The 20,407-nt window shown below is 46.4% G+C and overlaps 1 protein-coding gene across 2 annotated transcripts in view; it reads left to right on the forward strand.

Annotated features, from left to right (window-relative positions):
- Window positions 1–4,192: 4,192 nt before the first annotated feature.
- Window positions 4,193–20,407, forward strand: part of Map7 (microtubule associated protein 7) — a 134,855-nt gene continuing 118,640 nt past the window's right edge. For both annotated transcript variants that reach the window (XM_060373482.1, XM_021647350.2), the window contains exon 1: window positions 4,193–4,352. In XM_060373482.1, the coding sequence (XP_060229465.1) occupies window positions 4,286–4,352 (67 nt within the window). In that variant the 5' untranslated portion in view covers window positions 4,193–4,285. The remainder of the gene's footprint in view (window positions 4,353–20,407) is intronic.

The raw sequence follows: 20,407 nt of genomic DNA on the forward strand, positions 1-20,407 counted from the left end.
GCCCTGTGTGAGACCATGGATTCAGTTCCAGCAACACTATACACAGCAACAAAAAGATACTGAGCTGCCTCCTTAAGGACCAGGCATCTTGGGGCTGGAGAAATGGCTCAGTGGTTAACATTGCCTGCCGGCTTCCAGCGGATCCAAGTTTAGTTCCCACAGCTCCACAGGAACCTGCCTTGGGCCTCCGTGGGTACCCAAACTCATATGCACATACATGTGCAATTTAAAATAAATCTTTGAAAAAGAACCAAACACAAATTTTTAAAAATTCTCCACCAGTGATTTAACATGATCAAATTCCACCTTGTTTCTGGGTCCAGTGAAAAGCAGGGAGGGAAACAGCCCCTCATAGGAACAGTAGTGACGTGACTACCTCACTGTTACATGTAGAGATTGTATCCATTCATTAGCCTCGCCGGGTGTCACTCCCTCCTGTGAAATGGGGAAACTGTGCCTTCCTCAAAGGGTTCTTCTAAGACTCAAGTAAGGGCAGCACAGAGAAGGTATCTAGCGAATGCTCAGCATACAGTAAGAGCTCGGGTGTTGCCTGCTGTTGGAATAGTTTGTAACTCAGAAGCATTTATGAAATACCGACTGAAGGCCAATGAGAAGACTCAGTGGGTAAAGGCATTTGCCATCAAGCCTGGTAAGCCTGTCATCAATGCCCAGAAGTCTTGTAAAGGTGGAAGGAGAAAATCAATTCCCCAGTCTCCACTCACCTCCACGTGTGTGCACGCTGAACTCCACACACTGCGTACACACGACACGCAGATAAATGCGTACATGCTGCAGTGTGTGAGGAGTCAGATGGAGTTCTTCCGTCCAGCCCCATCGTCAGAAGTGGAGTCAAGCAACCATGACGACTGAAGCGCTGCAGCCCACCAAGTGCAGAGCATGCACGGGGTGTCATCTGTGGACAGGTAACTCAGCACGACAGACTTCATGGAAACCCCCTATAGACACACCTAGAAGACAAAGTCCCTGCCATCAAATATGTGCGTCAGATTGAAGACCTAGGCTTGCAATATGCCCTCCCACGTTTCATACTTCATGCTAACCCCAGCAGCTGCTAGTGACGTCCAGAGGGTAGGCCCACTGAGCCAGGGCACGTGGGCACATTCCATGGAGAAGGATCCCAACCTGGGCCTTTCAGAAGTGACGGTGGGTCAGGACCAGGGAATCACATGGGCAGACAACAGGCTAGAAAGGGGGGATCTAAGCATTCTGAAATTAAAGCCATAGTGGCAAGAGGTAGAAGGAGGGAAGTGTTCAAGGACCTCTCAGGGAATAAGGATGGGCAGGGGTAAGTTTACCATCACAGTGTGTGGAGATGGGGAAGATAATAAAGAGGGGTTTGAGCCAGGAAGAGCTGTGTAAAGTGGTCCTGTATGAGGTAACTATCTAGTGACACGGTATAAGGGGAATTGAGCTGAACAGGGCCATTCCAAGCCATTCTTAGATCTGAGGGCCCAGCCTGAGTCAGGCAAGTAGGAAGTAAGGGTGGCAGGAATGAATTGCAAAGATTTGGGAACTGTGGGCAGTGACGGCAAGGCAGAGAATGAGATACACTGAGCCTGTATGGATAAGAGAAAGACAAAGGCAAAAACTTAGTGGGGATGTTCTGGAGACACTGAAGTCACAGCAGAGTATCATGACGGCGATGTACCAAGAATACTGAGAACAAGCAGGGCAGATACTTAAGTCAGTGAAGTGCTCGCCTTGTAAGATGAGGACCTGCAGCTCCCAGGAAAGCAAACAAAGCCAGGCGTGGTGGGGTGTGCTTGTAATCTTAGCACTGGGGAGGTAGAAACAGGCAGGCTCCTGGGGCGTGCTGGCCAGCCGTCCTAGAAGATCCAGACCAAATTAGGGAGCCTGTCTCAAAAACCAAGGTGGGGAGCGTCCCGAGGGACACGGGTCGGCCTCTGATTTCCAGACTACCATACATGGGGCACCTATGAACAAACACAAAATTTAGAGACTGTATTGGAGACGGTTGGTACTGAGGTCAAGGGTATACAGTCTAGACTTGAGAATCACCAGGGTGGAGTTAATTTTAAACAAGGGTCATGAGAGACAATGTAGAGATAGGAGAGGTGTGGCTTAAACTTTAAGGACTATGAAGATCTCAGGAGGAAGAGAGAGCTAGCCACATCAACAAAGGGAACTGAGGAAAGGGTAAAACCGAGTTAGTGGTGAGTGAATCAGGGCAGGATAATGCAGGATCTAGGGGGCCTGGGGATGGTCCCATGTTTCTGTCATCACAGCAGTCGGGAGTGGAGGAAGATGATGTCTAGGGGAACAACTGATTGAAAAAAGTGCGGCAGCTTGGCGTTGTGACTTGGAAAGCTCCTGAAGATGAGCAAGAAAAATGGCGTTAATCTTATTTTTAAATTAACTGTCTCGAGAGCCCGTGCTGTTATTACTTCTGTCCAACAAAACATGTGACACTAGATGGGGAGGCATGAGAATGGACCTTGGAATCAAATGGCCTTGGGTGCAGAGGCATCCAGGGGGCAGGGAGAAAAGCAGGGCGTTTTCCAAGGAGGCGGACAGGAAGCAGGTGCCAGGCGCTAGGCTCTGCTCCTGGGAAGGGGAAGCTTGGGAGCGGGAGAACTTTTGAGTTGGATGTGTGAGCTCAAGGCAGATGGCTTCTGTGTTCCTAGTGAAGCCTAAAGGCCAGCGTGGTGGCATCTGACATTTAGCAGATGTCGTTCACTCCCTGGTGAACAATCCTCTATGTAGCCGGCTCTGCAGATGAGGTTTGGAACAAGGACTCTGCCTGGAGCCTTCCCTACAGGATCGGTGTCCTTATCGCATTAGCCTGGAACAACTGAAACCCAAATTATCGGAAGGAGATAGGCAGCGAGGACGAGCACACACCAAATCAGCTACAAACAAGCCACACATCAGGAACCTCCTTTGTTTTTTGAGACAGGGTCTCACTACTTAGCCTAGGCTGGCCTCAAACTCCTAAAGATCCCCTGGCCTCAGGGATTAGGTGGGATAGAAAGACCTAGTATGAATGATGTCTTGACTTCCATACTTAATGCCAACGAGAAGGCTGAAAACAGTACCTTCCTTTCTCAGGGGTCTCCCAACTAGTTGGACTACACTCAGAGTCTTTTCTGCGGTTCAGAGGAAGGTGTCCTGAACTCTCACGAAGTGAGACATACTGGCTGAGGTCAACAATGCTCCCTCTGCTTCCCTAGGGGCCTTATGTTTATCGACCCTACGTGTAGTAAGATTGATTTCAGTATGATGCAGGGCTATCTCACTGTTCAAAGACTGGTTTGGCTCTTTCATGGTAGGCATGGTGCTTTGGGGAGAATCCAGGACCAACCTGAAAACCTGTAAATGAAGTGATATACTCCAATCCTGGGCTCAGACTGACAACTTTTGCAAATTCTGACACTGCCGGACACTCTTTAGTGTTGCCAAAACATTGCGTGAGGTTTTAAAGCATAAAGAGTTCGTGGTTATTATGTTCAGCTAATCCAGGGGGGAGGCAGGACGGGTAGGCTGCTCTGTGCTTTCTTTTGTTCCTTCTGTTTCCATTTCTGTAGGTTCCCTTAACCACCCCCTCGGCATTTTGTTGCTTATCATTTATTTTGCCTGCTCAGGCAGAAATTTGTTTCTCAGTTGCTCATGTTTCTTTTTTAAAACTGCCTTCCCCACGCCCCTGGTCCTTCTAAGCAAAGTCACAAGACAGTTTTCTAATCGGAAAGCAACAATAAGAAAAGCCCCAGCAGTCCGGCGCAGGTTTCAGTAACGTGCAGAGAGCGGGACTCCTCGGGTACGGCAAAGCCAGGGTCTCCGGCCAAAGTTTCGCAAAGCGCAGCCGGGATCCCAGCGTGGACCGCAGCCGGCGTACTTCAGCTCTCCACGTGGCACCGGCTCCTCCGCCGATCGCCACCGCGAAGCCGAAACTGACCCGGCGGCTTCAGAGTTCAAAGGGGAACAGAGCGCTCGCTCGAACGGCTTCGCCGCCCCCGGGCCGCGGGGGGCCGCTGTGGGCGCGCTCCGGCGCGGCGGCTGCGAACCCTCGGCTGAGCTCCGGAGCTCGGCGAACCGCTGGGAGCGCGGCCGTCGGGGCGCCCGCCACGCCGCACCTGCCCACGCGGGGGCGCGCCGAGCCCCGCGGCCTCCGGCCAGCGCTCGCCGTCCCCGCCCGCGCAGGCCGCCGCTCACCTGTCTGGGCCGCGGGCCCGGGAGGCGGGGGCCCGGCGGGAGCGAAGCCGAGGAAGAGGGCGGAGCGGCTCTCGGGGCGCGTCATCGGAGCACCATGGCGGAGCAGGGAGCTGGCGGCGACGGCCACAGGGGCGGCGACGGCACCGCGCAGGGCGACCCAGGTGACTGACGGCGCGGCCGAGACCGGAGGGGGTCGCGGGAGTGACGGGGGGGGAGCTGGGGCGGGGGGTCCCCGGCGCCAGCGACCCTCGGAGGCCGCGCGACGCGCAGCCACCGAGCGCCCCGCGGGGCCACAACAGGTGGAAACAGGCCTGAGCGCGCGGGCAGGTCGGGGGCGCGCGGGGAGGCCCGGGGCGCGCGGGCAGGTCAGGGGCGCGCGAGGTGATCCGGGGCGCGCGGGGAGGTCGGGGGCGCGCGGGGTGATCCCGGGCGCGCGGGGAGGTCGGGGGCGCGCGGGCAGGTTGTGGGCCCTCGGGGAGGTCGGGGGCCCGGTGGGGTGCGCGGCCGGGGCATCACCGCCTGGAGCCGAGGGACCCGGCCTGCGGGTGCGAGCGGCTGGCCGGCCGCGACCTCGCCGCCCGACCTTCGCCCGGAGCTCACGGAGCGGGAACGAGCGCCGTCCGGAGCGCGACTCCTCCGGTGGCACCCAGAGCCGGAGCGTCGGCTCTGCCGCGGGGGCCGGCCCTCGGGCCTCGGGGTTGACCAGTCTGCCTCCGCCGCAGCCACCGCGGACGCGCAGGGACGTGGCTCACCCCTCGGAAGGCCTGCCCGCTTGCACCCGGCTCACAGTAACGCGAAGCCAACCCCGCCCCCCCGCGGCCCCCCGAGATTCTGTTTTTCGTCCTCGGGGACTGTACGGCAAATCATACTCCCCCTCCCCTAACTCCCCGTTCTATTCCTGGCCGGTAAACAGTTCCTTGTACCTTTCTACGCTTGGCGTGGGGGCGGGAGGCGCCTTTGTTATTTTAGAGAAATGTTAAGTTGCAGTTGCAAGCTGTTGCTGCTTCTACACACCCGCAACCAGAAGTGGTTGTTTTCCAAGCGCAAAAATCCCTCCACCTCCCACCCGGACCCCGGCGCGCGCGTTTGGAGGGCGAGCTTATTTTTAACACGTAAGGTCCGCGGAGTCCAGCCGTGTTTTCCAATTCTGTATCTGCGATTTACACCTGAGGCTGAGACTGCCACGGGTGCCCTGAATTTATATTTCCACGCTGGGCTACGTCCTGGAGCGTGCTTGATTTTGTCTTAACTGCGTTTGGAAGATCGGTGATCGTTGTTTTGGTCTGGGTGGGGGAGAGATTGGTGAGTAATTGTTTGGGGAACTTTGATGAGCTGGGAGCTGTCCAGGCCTCCTAATCCAGGGCATGCTTGGTTGTGAATAAGACACAGATAAGTAACAGCTTCTGGGGGCGGGGAGAGGGGGTGTTATAGTGATTTAATAGGCATGGGTTTGTCCTTGAATACTTTGTGGATCTGCATTGGTGCCTGTTCAGACACAAACGGACTTGCAGCCGGAGTGTATTCCGTGCCTGATCGCGTTAAGGAGTGAACTGTGCTTGTGTCTTAACGGTTCATACGCAAGTCAGCCATGCGTCACCCAGACGTTTTCTTTTTAAAAACTACACGTATTTACTTCGTTGCGGGGGTTGCGTGCACGCCGCAGCGTGCATGTGGGAGGTCAGAAGGTAACCTGTAGGAGCTGGTTCTCTCCTTCCATCGTGTGGGCTCTGAGAACCAAACCCAGACCTGTCTCAGTCTCCTGAAGTGCTCCCTTTCGCTAAAAGTGGAATCTCCTGGCTGTCATTTCCTTCTAATAAATAATTCCTCCACATCTTTGCCTAGAAATTTCATTTTCCAATAAACTTTTTACATATGATCAGCACATATATATGATAGGTATGCATATTTCTGGCCCTGTATTTTCCCCATCTTTCTATATTTGTTTTTAGTATTCAAAAACATCTGTGTCAGTGGATGCTATGAAAATGTAAAGCGTATTTTTTGTTTAGGTTGGTTTTCTGAGACAGAGTCTCCCTATTTACGTATATACGGGGCTTTAACTGTCTGTATCACTGACGTCAAACTCACTATCTTTTGTTGGGATTACCAGTGGGAAGTAAGCTGTCACACTAGCTCAGCATATTTTCAGTTACATTTATTGTGTGTGTGTGTGTGTGTGTGTGCGCGCACGTACACGTGCGCACACATTCCGAAGCACAAGTGTGGGAGTTAGGGAACAACTTGTGGGAGGCCGTTCTCTTTTCCCTCCGTGTCCTAGTGGTGGAATTCAGGTTCCCAGGCCTGGCAGCAAGCACCGCGACTCCAGGTAACTATTCTGAGAGAACACTTGGAGGGTGCTTGAACGTTGGCAAGTTGTGTTCTTCCATCCGAACCAAGAACTGCAGTTTCATACTCTCTTCTCACAAGCATTGAACACTCGAATTCATTCTTTTCAGATCATGGGTTAATATGGGGTTTTACTTACTGAAGGAGAGGGGCGCCTGGGCCCGTCTTTTATTACCACCAAGAGGTAAGTCACCACCTCAAACTGCCGTGTTTCTTTCTTTCCTCTCTGTCTTTGCCTTTTGCCATGCGTCCCGGGCCTGTCTCAGTTTTAGGCTCCTCCTGCCTCCCCGAGTCACCCTCCCAAATCCTAGATTAGCTTGTGTGCCATTTTCCTCAGCCGCAAGTGGCGACACACTTCTTGCAGCATTCATTTCGTTTTCTTTTTATATTAATTACTTTGAGATAGAGCCCAGCCGTAAGTGGTTTTTAAGTTCTATGTTCCCGTGCAAAGGCTGCGATTTCAGGGCTCTGAAGAGATTAAAAACCAATGCCTGTGATAATGTTCAAGATTATAGGTCTATATACCCCTATGTGTATGACCTAGGCAGAGTGAACTTTGGCAGCATAGTACATCCACAAAGGGTACTTACCGTACAGTTGTAACAGTCAAGAACACAAGGCCTGTGAGTATATTCTTTAAAAAAATTAATTTTTCTTTCAGTATACTGTAATGTTTTCCTTGTCCATAGCCAAAGAGAAGCAAGAACTAAAAAAATGCAATTGCCTTGGAAATAAATTTGTATTTCACCACTAGAGGATGTCAAGTCCTTTTCTTTTAGAATATTATTTTGAGCAAATTCACAGGCGAGATCTCATCACAATCTGAGCTCGAGTTGTATGTCCATGCTCCAAGCTTTAGAAAGCAACTGTGGTGCAGAGCAGATCCCTCCATTTGCCAATCTCCTTAAAAAAAAAAAAAAAGATTACACAGCTAAAATGTAATGCTGCTTTTAATTAATCCAACCCGCCCAAACTTTGATGTGCAAAGGACTAAATTAATGTCTATAATAATGGATTCTGTTGCCATTCTTTTAGAGAAATTACTTAGAACCTAGAACTGGGTTTTTGTTTCTGTTCTAGCTTTATTCTGATGGGAGAGAACTTAGGCCTTTTTTTTTTTTTTAACCTTGGTCTGAGAATTTTTCCAAAATAAAAAAGTGATCTTTGTGGTTGCACTTAGCTTGAAGGGCCTAAGTTGAATGTCTGCAAATAAACATAGAAAGTAGATGCTCAGGTTGGCCTGTGATGTCAGCCCCTCCCTGTTGGGGTTCCGATCCTAGAAACTAGAAGTTTCAGGTGGCAAACTCTACATCTTGCTAAGTCAGCACTTCTCAACCTTCCTGAAGCTGTGACCCTCCAATACTGTTTTCCATGTTGTGGTGACCCCCCAGCCAGAAAATTATTTTCATTGCCATTTCATAACTGTAATTTTGCTGCTGTTGTGAATTATAATGTAAATATATCATATTCCTGATGGTTTTAGGCGACCCCTGTGAAAGGATCATGCTGGCCCCAAAGAGGTCATGACCTACAGGTTGAAAACCACTGTGCTAAGTAAGGAAACGTATTAACATGAGGCAGTCACACTGCTGTCACTACTTAGACATGTGTGTGAAACACTAATTTACATTGGTATGGTCTTTAAAGAATTGTGTCTTGATACCTGAAAACAAATTATTCAAAGAGCTTTAAAAAACAGTCTAGGTTATATCCATACACGGTCCTTGTTTGGAGAAACAGTCTCATAGAGGACCCCCATGCCCTGATATATTTTGTCCTTGTGGAGCTCCAGTCCTCTCCCAGTCATATTAACTCCCCCTTTCATCATATGGTTCCCTGCTCAGATGTAGCCCATGGTAGCTCAGTATCCAAGTGGGTTTCCCTAGTAAAGGGAACAGGAACTCCCCAGGGAGGAACAGCCTTGCTAGGCCACATAGGAGGACATGGCAGCCAGCCCTGAAGATGCCTGATACGCTAGGGACAGATGGAATGGGAGGAGGACCTCCCCTAGCAGTGAAAGGCCCAAATTGTCCGGGAAAATCAACTCAGAATGATGGACATTGAGGCCAAATTGTGAAGGTCAAGCCAAGAAGTTGGCACAGTTTTGTATGGACAGGAAGAAGTGCATCTGTTAGACAATTTTCTATGAGGGTGAACTGTGACCCTTCACTGCCCATTCCAGCAGGAAGAGCTCTGCTGTGACTTTATGTGACTTCAGCACAAACACACCCTCTGCCTAGGGAGCCCTTTTCCTCTGGGCTCTGCTGCGGCAGGGCAGCTGGTCTCCAGACTGTGAGGTCACTGGAGAGAGCTAGGTAGGCCCTGGCATGGTAGTGAGCGCTGAGGGGGAACAGTTCAGGACTCTCACAGACATGTCAAAGGTGTAGAGGATGCCACACTTTGGATTTGGTTCATTAGTTTAAGCCTGACATGAACATACTAATGAACTGAGCTTGATTTTAGTAAAAGAAACGGGGGGAGGGAGTTCTTATACATGAAAAATTGTGCAATGAAAGGGACCTTGTCAGTAGTGATACCAAATAGTCAACTAGAAGTATGAAACTGGAGGAGAAACGCTGAGGTCAGGTCTGAGAATCATTCCAGGAAAGAATAATTCTTGAAGCCTTGGGAGGAGTGTGGAAGAGATCAGAAAGAAAAACGGCAGACAGAATAGACAGCATTCAAAACGGAGGAGGGGAAAGCCAGCAAAAAACAGAAGCGAGGTATGCCCAAGAGGGACAAAAAGATCAAACTTTCCAAGATTGAAATGACATTTAAATCCATTGCTTTGGATTCAGGTATCCACTGATCACTCCTAGAGGAGGAATTTCAGTTGTTGGTCGAAGAGTTGGGGTGCCTCCTGTTGTAAGTGACTCATAGGTGATCAAGTAGTAGGGCTGGCAGGGTAGCCCAGTAGAGCTTTCCGTAAAGGTTTCCAGAGAAAATGAATACACTGAAAATCCTTGAGTATGTGGAGGGAGTGTTTCACTTCGCTGTATAATTTGTATATCACTGTTTTGTTTCCATGTACACTTAACATACTTAGATGAGTAATCACCACGATCAGCAGGGCTTAGAAGAGTCCTGTCACCTGGAGCTCCTCAGGCTTACTTCCCACCCCTGATCTGTTTGGTGTCTTTTGCTCTGACCTTGTCCAGAGGCTGCAGAGTGGAAGCATACAGTGTAACCTTTGCAGTGTTGGCCCAGTGTATTTCAGCTTTGAGCACACTGCTAGTTCTCTCTCATTGCTGATAGGTAGAAGTCACCCCAGAGCACTTCCCTGTCGACCCGCTGCGGGACAGTGGGCTTCTCCTAGGTTTGGGACGGAGGAAGACCAGTGTTGCAGATATTTGCATGCTGATTTACATGTCACTGGTTTTTATTGAAGACAAATACTTACATGACTGTCGCCACCGGGATTACGTACGACGTTGCCACGCTTCAGGGTGGCTGTACAACTTCTTCTGTGAGCCTCAGATATGAAAGAATTGCTGTGCATCCTCGTCATCCCTTGTATATTTTGTTGGTTTAATGGCTTTCATTTTAGCCGTTCCACCAACTTTTCTGCGTAAATTGTACTCACCTCACAGCGAGATATTTGTATGTTTGCTGCTAATGCAGGCTCTCGAATCAGGTCATGTTAAGCCCAGAGCCCAAGTATAATGTGGAGTTTATGTTTGGTGGGTCTTTTCTATTGTTGTTTTGCGATTCTGGGAACTGAGTTCAGGGCCAGGTCCATGCCAGACAACTTCTCGATCACTGGCTACATTCCCAGCCCTAGAGTCTTCATTTGGATCTCATCTTGGCTTTGTCTCCTTTCCTCCTTATCCCCGTGGACTTTCTTACTTCCTGTGCAGCCCATGCTTTGGGATTAGGAGCTGAAGCACTTTCACATAACAGCAGCCATCCCAGTTCACTTCTCTCCTTCTCTCCAGTGCATCTGTACTCTCATCTCTAGATCTTGGAAGGAGCTTTTGAGTTAGAGAATTGTAAATAGCCTGGCATGGCGATGCTGGCCTTTAATCCTAGTTACTCAGGAAACAAGGATGGCTGGTCTTCATGAGTCTGTCTGGCCGGCCAGAGCTATATAGTGAGACCCAGTCTCTAGAGAAAGGAAAAGAAGGCAGGCTGGAAATACTGGTTCTGCATCGTGTCTTGTGTGATGTCTTCCTGTTCTTTATGGCACACTGTGATGTCAAGATGAATACTTTGAGCTAATCTTCAGTTTACACAATGTGCTCCCAGTACCTTGAGGTCTGTCCCTGGGCACTGTCCCTGAGCACAGGGACCAGGACTGTGTGCTTGTGGTATTGGGTGCTTGTGTGCTTGCTCTTCTCCAGCTTCAGGGCTTGTCTCCTCTGTGGTGATGGTGCCTTCTATCGCCCTACATTAGTTATTAGTTGTTATCAGTTACTATTTATAGTTAGCTGTCCTTGTAATGCTTAGTTGTAGTTGTTGGGCTTGTAAATTAAATGACAGTTGTCTTTTTCCTGTTTGTTAAGGATTATTCTCTTTAATGCATTTGATATATTTTTTTAACTCTGAACCTTATTCCTTTGAGATTGGGTCTCTGATGATTCTGGAGCTAAACTGACATCCATCAAGCTCCGTGCCCCCATTCTTCTGCCTCTGTTCCCCCTCCCCCAGCTCTGGAATTATAGGTGCACACACTCACAGTTGCATTCACACCAGCTGTATACATGGATACTCGAAATTTAACTCGGGTCCTCTTGCTTCCTTACAGGCCCTCCTCATTGAGACATCTCCAGCCATTTTCTTTTTTCTGTAGAGCTAGGAATCAAACCCGGGGCCTTTTGCATGTTAGGCAAATGCTCTAACTGAGCTGTACCCCATGCTAATGACTTTGAATATTAATTTTCAGATAGACATGTTTTTGACAATATGAAAACAACTACATTGGAAAAAATAAACCAAAAATAAATGACTCAATTATGGCCCACATTTCCTCTTCTTTGAGGTTCCTACAGAGGTAGTTACGGGATCCGTATTGCCCTGACAAGGCATGGTGACACACACCTTTTATACCAGCATTCAGGAGGCAGAGGCAGGTAGATCTCTGTGAGTTTGAGGCCAGCCTAGTAACTCTACCACAAAAAAAAAAAAAAAAAAAAGGAAGGCAGGAAAGAAAGAAATGTGGCCCAGTATACACAATGGTTTGGTTTGGTTTTTTTTCAGTCATAAAGAAAAATGAGATAATACATGCAGGAAAATGGATGGAACTAGAGAATATTGTTAAACAGAGAAGCCAGACTCAGACAAATACATTTCCCCTCATAATGTTGAATTTCGGTTTGAGAGAGTATGCCATGAAAATGGAAGCAGGGCTTGGGTGCACCCCTGCGGTCCTAGTACTTGGAAGGCGGAAGCAGGAGGATCAAAAGTTCAAGGCCAGCCTTGACTACGTGAGATGCTATTTCAAAAAAACTGGTTGGGGAGGAGACGGAGAATGAATGTGAAGAAATCTACTGGGGGTGGGGCGTAATGGAATTCATGTGGGGTTTAGGGAAGGGGAATCAGCAAAATGGGGGCGGGTAGGAGATTAAGCCAAGAAGATGAATAAAGACAGTAAAATGACTGTAAACGAATGGAAAGGGGAAAATGAAACCTGTTACTTTGCTAACGTAATCTTAAAACCCAGTTGCATGAGAACTGCCCGGGAGGATTGGCTTAGCTAACCAGATAGCGCAGCTGGGCACAGCGAGCTGAGAGAAAGCAGAGCAGGGGGCTTGGAAGGGGATCACCATATGTGAATTGCACCTTGCGAGTACTGTTAGTAAAATCTGTGTTTGTAGATTTAGAACATTGCCTTAGGCGGTATCTTAAATTCCTGTGGCTTTTTAAAAACTGCCACCAAAACCCCCTCCTTAGTGCTGGCTTTCTGGTAAATAGAACCATCCTGTACTATGCCATAACCTCCTTCGTATGGAATGTGTGTCACTGAAACCACACTGAGTATAGAAAAAAGCTAGACTCTAGGGGAAGTTCAGGTTTCAAAGTGGAACTCTAGGAAGAAACCCCTCCCTCCGAGCCATGAAGGGTGGCTCTGAAATGCGTAATAATCTGGCTGCAAATGAGATGGGTTCCCATTGCTGGAAGTTTGCCTGCCTCTCCAGATTTTAATCTAGGTGGCTGCTTCTCAGAAGCTCCTGGCCTGAGCCTCCTGCGTGGCAGACAGGACAAACAGAACCTGGCTGGCCAACCTCTGCCTCCCATCTGGATTGGTTTCTGTTTGCGGCAGATGCTCTAGATTAGCCCAGTGACACTCTTAACCACAGCCCTAGTAGGCTCATTTGAATGAGGCTCACTCCTTGGGCAGAAGGTCATGTTGTCGACACAGCTACTGAGGTTGTGTGCTAGGGCACCATTAGTTCAGATCTGTGGTCCTTAGTCTTGGCAAAAAGTTAGAACACTTGGGGACCTAGAACTCCCACAGTGTGCAGGCAATTACCAGAGGATCTTGCAAGTGGGAGCCAGGTGGAAGTGGGTTTAAAACTCAGGTGGCTCCTGGGTACAGTCCATGCTGAAAACTGGTTCCAACCCTCTTCCCGCCACGTCATCTTCCATTTGACTGCCTGGGTAGGTTTGATTTGGAGGTGTCAGGTGGACCTCGCTTACATCAACCTGGAAAATCTTTCCAGCCGATTTCCTGAAGTTTGTACACTTTGCTCCATTTCTCTCCCCAAATCTTTTGAAGGAAATAGTAGATATAAAAATAGGAATAAGTACATTTGCACAGACAAATAAACACATGCTCAGTGTTACACCTGTATGTTTCTATGTAAATGGGAAGCTAGACAAAGTGTCATATGATGAGCTTTTATTTTTCTGCTTCCATAAGTTTTCACTCTGTCTTCTTCCTTCTCCCCTCAAGATGGCACTTTGCCCAAATTTGTATAGTCTTCTCCAGAGAAGTTGCTGGAGGCCCTGTGGCCTCTATTCGCCTTGGTTCTCCAGTCGTCTATAAATAGTTGCCAGGTATGACCTCCTCCATCTGTTGCCCCTGGTCTTCCTGTGAGACCGAATGCTCACAGCCTTTAGGCAAATGTTCCCTCCCCTCCCACCAGGCGCTGTGGTACCCAAAGCTCCGTGGGTGTCCTTGCTCTTTTCACATGAAGCTTTTTTGCCTGTAGGGCTCTTCACACTCCAATTAATACTTGACACCACAACACTTCATGTGCAGAAATGTCTCCAGGGGTTCCTGTGTTGCCTTCATACCTGTTTCTGCATGTTTGCAAAGCTATCTGTTACAATCTGAAAGGAGGGCCGGCCTCCTGCATCCTGGGTGTCCCTGGTTTTCTTCTCCCGGTAGCTTGACATTGTATGCCTCACAATGAGATCTAGAACCAAAATAATAAGCACTGGCCCCTAAAAACAAAAAAAAGCCCCTAATGCTTTTGATTTCCCCTCAAGTTTGTATTGAAAGTAATTTAATGTGATGCCAGATCTTGCAAGGATGAAGCAAGGCATTGCTCTTAAAACCAAAACTGCTCAGGAATTAACACTGATTACTTTTTGGTGCAAGAACACTGAGGCCTCCACCACTTACTGCCTGTGGGGTCTTTCCAAATCTAGTAAACAACCGTCGTCTTCGCTTTAAAGCTGAAGACAGCAGTACCACCCTCTCAGGGAAGAAGTGAGTTAATGTGTAGAACAATCCCAGACAGAGTGGAGTATGAAGCGCTCATTATAAAGGACTAATACTGCGTCACCGTGCAAAGATGGGCCTTCGGCAACACGCTAAGTTCCTCCCTTAAGCAAGGTCCTCCCTAAAACTGGTGAGCTCAGCACAGTGAGGCCATTGGAATGCGATGCTGATTCAGAACTAATGGTAGCTGTGTGATCTCACTGTCCCAGGTGAGGCGGGGATAAAAGGCGCAGCTTCTCACCTGGCACAGTGTTGCCCAGGGTTCCATTAGAAGATCACTCTGTGCTAGTCTGTGCGGCGCTTAGGCTGAGTGGCTCTGTTGAGTCAGGTACTAATGTGCGCGCCTCTTGGCTCGTTTTCACTTTACTTTTATCTTGCACAAAGTGATTTTACTGTTTTAAGTTCTTTCTTAAAATATTATTGCTACAGAAGTTAATTTGGTTTAAGCTATGAAGACAGACATCATTCCCTTTGACTGTGAGGACGGGAGGACAGGAGGCTGTGTAGCTCACCTTCCTCTAGGCTTTCAGGAGAAAGCAGGAGGTAATTTGGCCTCTTCAAACAAAGTACCAATGTGACACAGAATACATCAGTAAATGATTCTGTTCTCAAAGCCACCGTAAGGAGCTTCCTTAGGTTGCAAACACCCATCCTGGTTGTATGGGTGCAGGAGCTAGAGATATATTTCTCTCCCTTAGGAAATGATATGTACAAGCCAGGCTTGGTTGTGATTTAGGTTTTATATCTCACTTTAAAAAAAATAACAACTTAGTAAAGTTAAAAATGCATTGCCTCCTTAAATGACTTGGATTCTCTGAATAGTTTCTTCAGTGTTTACATTCACTAGCCAGTGTGGTGATTGATGAAGCAAATTTGCTTCATGATACTTTTGAAGTATTAAAATGTATTACTCTTCAGTAACAGTATATTATTATGTATTTAGATATTCAGCATTATGAATAATCCAGAATTTTTTTTCCTGACAGTGCCATTATACTTTCAAGCCCCCATGTGAAGATACATTCTTTCTGTGTATCCAGTGTTCCATAAGGGACTGTGTAAAACACAGGCACCATTAAGAACCAAATGAAAGTAGAAGAAATGGCTCTGCCATTGGAAGAAAGTATTCAAAGAAATTGAGAAACAGGAGAGGGAGGTATTTCCATCCAGGAGATCTGTAAGATTCAAATGACTTTAGATAGTAAAACTGTGTAAGACAGTGAAGCCTCCCAGGGCAAAACCCCGCTTTAGCATTTCATGTTCAAACCTCCCCGGACCTCCTGCTCCCAAAGTTAAAGTCACGGGTTCCATTTCAACTTACTTCCAAGTAGAGCGCAAGTGATTTTCTTTCTCCTGTCCCTTAGCTCCTGAAATAATGACTCATGAGACTCAAGATAATTACTTACAAATACCTAGACCATATAGCTAGGCTACTCTCTGACTAGCGTATAACTTAAAATAACCCATGATTTCAATGTATGCTTTGCATGTGGCTGGTTACCTGAGCTCAGGCGCCGTGCATCCATGTTCCTTACATCTTACTGGCTGAATCTTGCACATCTAGCTCTATCCCTTCTGCCTGCCAGATGTCCCACCCCTATTTCCTGCCTCAGCTATAGGCTGTAGGATTTTTAATTGACAGATGTGCCATCCATACAAGACACAAGAGATTCCTTCTACAATTCCCCTTTTTAGTCTAGTAAAAGGCTTTCTCTTCTAATAGTAAACTAATATACAGTAAAAACAATTATGAAAACTATTAGGTAAGATTTACATTGATAATGTCCAATCTTATATATTTGGAAACTTAGGAGAAAGTATTCTATCATCTATCCCATCTTGATGAGTTTAGAGTTCTGTACCTAAGTCATTTTCTATCATGATTTGCATTACCAATCTAAAAATATCTTCTTATATCCTAAGTGATTAAGCTTAGTTGTAAGACTGTAACTATTTAGTCTTCGACCCCATCAGAGACTGGAGAAGGAAATAATTATTGCCTAGGTATGTAGGAAGTGCAAGCACGGAGTGTCCAAAATAGAGAAATGACAGTTTGCTGCATGGACAGTCACCCAAAATTCCTTTAAACACTGGAGCATCAATCTTTAGCCTTCTGACCCCATATATCTGACAGACAGTTTTGTGAAGCAGGAACTATGAAGGGTTTGCCTATCCTGTCTTGGAACAGCTTGGCAGTTGCCTTCCTGGCATTTAGGTTTTGCCCGTTTCTGACAGCGTTCTGTCTGTAGTTGAGTAGGGGTATTCTCTTTTTTCCCAGTGACTAGCTCGCCACATTAAGCCATCTCTTAATGGAGATTCTTCAGTGCCTGTCATCTTCGGAGTAGGCTGGGGGTGCCACCAGGAGCTGGCATCAAAGAATCCTTACAATAATAAAAACGTCTTTAAATGTCATATTCTGTAGGGCTCTGAGCTTTTTGCAGACCATCTACCCATTTACATAGTTTTTAAGCATTATCTGTCGTAAATCTGAATAGGTAAATGTTGCTTGTTTCTAGTTATTTATATCTGTTAAGCCTAGTGACTGGCGTGACAATGAATTTGATAGACTACTAAGTTGCATTAATTAATTATCCTAAGTGGTATGTAATAGCAGCTTTTAAAAGAAATGGAAGTAAATACTGTATTTTTAAATGAGTTGCAAAGGTCCAATAACTTATACAAGGGTAGAAACATCTATACCTATGTGTATAAAAATTGACTTAAAATTTGTATCAGTATATAATTCTATATCAATATATCAAAAATAGCCATATTTCTGTATCAATATATAAAATTCTATACCAATGTATCAAAATATTGAAAATAGCAATACTTCTATAGTTAAAAAACAGATTCAATAATCTACCCTTTTCTATTTATACCTATGTGATATTTCAATATTCTCCTTTTTTCTTCTCGGCCCTTTCCCCTTACCTAAGAAAGAAAGAAAGTTAAAAAAAAAAAAAGAAAAGGAACGAGAAAAATCCCTAAGTTTGTGCTCTTGTACCTTATTTCTTCCTGATCAAGACCATTAATAACTTGTAACCAAACCCTTTATAACGATAAGCATCCATTAGAACAGCCAAAACTAAGGGAATGGGACCTTGTTCTTCCTTGAGATTGCTTCCTGCTTACTCGGGGCACAGGATACCTTTCGGGGGACCCAAGAGAAATTTGGAAAACAGTTAAACGAGCTAGCAATAACATTTGTTGTCCAGTCTCTAAGTGCTGAGAAAATACAGGCTTAAATGAAGTCATGTTGGAACAGTCTGTGATTCTGGACCAGCTGGGATCAGCAACTTTCTTTGAAGCTGTCCTGGAAGCAAGCTTTAATGGAACAGCAACTGAAGCAGCCTGAGGGTTGATGAGCAAGTCCCACATTTACCTGCTGCTCAGTCACAAGGGCAGAGAGGGGAGGAATATGACCCCACCCATCAAACAACAAAAAACATCTAAACCTTTTATCTAAACAGTTGTGAAGGTGCCACAGGATACATTGTCAGGCATGAGAGAAAGGGAGTCTTCAGAACAGTTTGGAAAGATATAAGGGATATGTAAAATATCACAAGAAAGGGCAAAAAGCTACTCCAAATCCTGCAAATGGTCCAGAATGGTACTGGGGGCGTGTTGCTCGGACAGCTATGAATGGAGTATTTCAAGCCACTCTCAAGGACTGTTTGCTTTACAAAGCATTCGGGCCTAAGGGGAGAGCTCAGAGGTAAGCCTCTTATTTAGCATGTACAGGCCGATTTGATCCCAGCAACCAGCCAAATAGTAAACAACTACTTAAAAAAAAAAAAATATTACAGGGCTGGCTCAGTGGTTGAGAGCGCTGGCTGCTCTCTCGGAGGCTTTAGTGCCCAGCCCCCACGTGGCGGCTCACGACTGCCTGCAATTCCAGTTCCAGCGGATCTGACGTTTCCTCTGGTTTCTGGGGGTACCAGGCACGCATGTGGTGCACATACATATATGCAAGGCAAAACGCTTGTGCACATAAAGTAAAAGTAAATAAATCTTAAAAGTCTTGGAGTCTGTGTGTCTGTGTGTCTGTCTGTGTCTATGCATATGTACACGTGATAGGTGGTCTGAAGACCACCTAAGGTATTTCTCCTCAACTTCCACCTGTTTGAGTCAGGGTCTCTTGTTTGGTTTTCTTTCCTTCTGCATATATGAGGCTCTCTGGCCCGTAAACTTCCAGTGATTCGTGATTCCCCTGCCTCCATGTATCTCCATGTGTGTGCTGGGCTTTACATGGATTCCGGGAATTCAGACTCACATCCTCACATTTGCATGGCAGATGCTTTACATACTACCTGCCTTTACATACATCTACCTACCTCCTCAGCAACCCCAAACCACTCCTCACTTCTGCTTATCGAAGTACCTGTCTGGAAATACATTCCCAAACATATTTCAGTACTGCAGCATTTTTAAAATGAACAACCGTTGGTTATGTAAGCACCTGTCCCTTTGTTTATAAGCGAGATCTTGTTTCAGTGAGCTGGTAAAGCCATTCTCTGGACACTAAAGGGACTAGTTTCAAGGGTGGTGGGGTGTGGGCAGAAGGCAGCGTTTCCTACAGGCGTCTGTACAAACAGATGCCAGGTAGTTAGGAGAAAAGACAGTTTGATTTCCTCACTACAACTGCATGTGTCTGGAACCCTTTCCAAAGCTCTTCAAAGATTTAGTTGACTTAACATTCAGCCAATTTGCCTTACGATAGAAAGTATAATAGTAAAATTAGGGCGTTTTAAAATGAAGTTTGCTGAATAAAATTTACACGGCGTAGAAGGTGAATGTGAAAGCTAAAAGGACTTTGGAGATAAAGCAGCCGGTAAGTGCTTGTCAACCTACTCATCTTCCTGAGGAGCTATTTCTTCTCACATAGGCCCACCTAAAGCCTTGGTGGCTTTAGCTCAGTCAAACCAAAGAGAAAAAGTGCTTATTAAACACAAACAGTGAACGGACTGGTATGGTAGTAATAGCCAGTCTATGGGAATTAAACGAATGCTTCATATCTTGCATTTATTGAAAGCAGTTATTGTATCCAGAATAAGCACCTGAGCTTTTGAGGGAATCCTACGTACATTTGTCTCTTCTCTTACAGTTCAACTCTTTAAGGCTCTTTATGTCCTGGTTGTCTGCTAACAATTTCACTTGTGGATGGGTCTCCCTGTTGCTTTGACTGATTGAAAACAACAGAGCGCCAGATTCATCCTGCCGGTTCTATCACTTGGCCTTTCTGTCAGGCACAGCTTCCTCTAGGATCTTGGAGAATTGTATGTTTTTTTTTTTTCTTTCATCAGAATTGGTTCTAGTTGTCAAACCATTCAGGATTTGCAGTTTACTATACAAACTTGGGTGTACTGTTTTGTTTCACTTTTCATCTTTGAGGCAGGGTCTCTCACTGCAGGCCAGACTGCTCTCAGACTCACAGACAGACCTGCCTTGGCTTCCCAGGTGCTAGAACGACAGGTGCAGACTCCCTCCTCACCCACCAGCTCCACCTGTCACATACTTTTTGCCTTCTCATGAAAAACATGCTATCCTCAATTTGACCTTCCTGCACCCTACCCACAAAATTACACGCTGGAGTTTCTAAATGAGACAGTGGGTTTGCTTTATGATAATAGGAGTGTCTGTTTGTGTGTGTGTGTGTGTGTACTCTGTATTTCCTTTAATATAGAGAAAACTAGACTACTTACCTCTAAATGACAGAAATTATTTATTTGCTAATACTTTAAGCTTACCATTGGATTCTCAATGAGAGATCATTTATAAAAATAAAAGAGGATTTGATAGGTCTAGTCTGAAGTATCCCGATCCCAACTAGATGACCATCATTTTAAAAGTATTACTATCTTGAGACATTATATGAGTAACTAGTATCCATTCTACTCAGTGAAGGTTATGACCATTGACATGTAGACCTTTGGCTGGAATTTGGGCTATGGGAGGCCTTTGCAATCATCTAACTTTGAGTAGATATCCCTGGATATGTGGGCAGGCATGACCTGCTCTATTGTAAACCTTAACAGCAAAAACTAAGATTTCTTGGGAAAGGAATTCTATCTCAAAACTGCAGTGGAAAAGCCTGGACCTGCAAGTTGCAGTGGTTCACAGTTGAGAGACTCAAAACATCTTTGTACCTATATTACACATTTATTATATGTTGAACCAGAGATACTTGTGTTTCTGCCTTTC

This window comes from Meriones unguiculatus, chromosome 20, assembly GCF_030254825.1.
Source record: "Meriones unguiculatus strain TT.TT164.6M chromosome 20, Bangor_MerUng_6.1, whole genome shotgun sequence".
Classification (NCBI taxonomy): Eukaryota; Metazoa; Chordata; class Mammalia; order Rodentia; family Muridae; genus Meriones; species Meriones unguiculatus.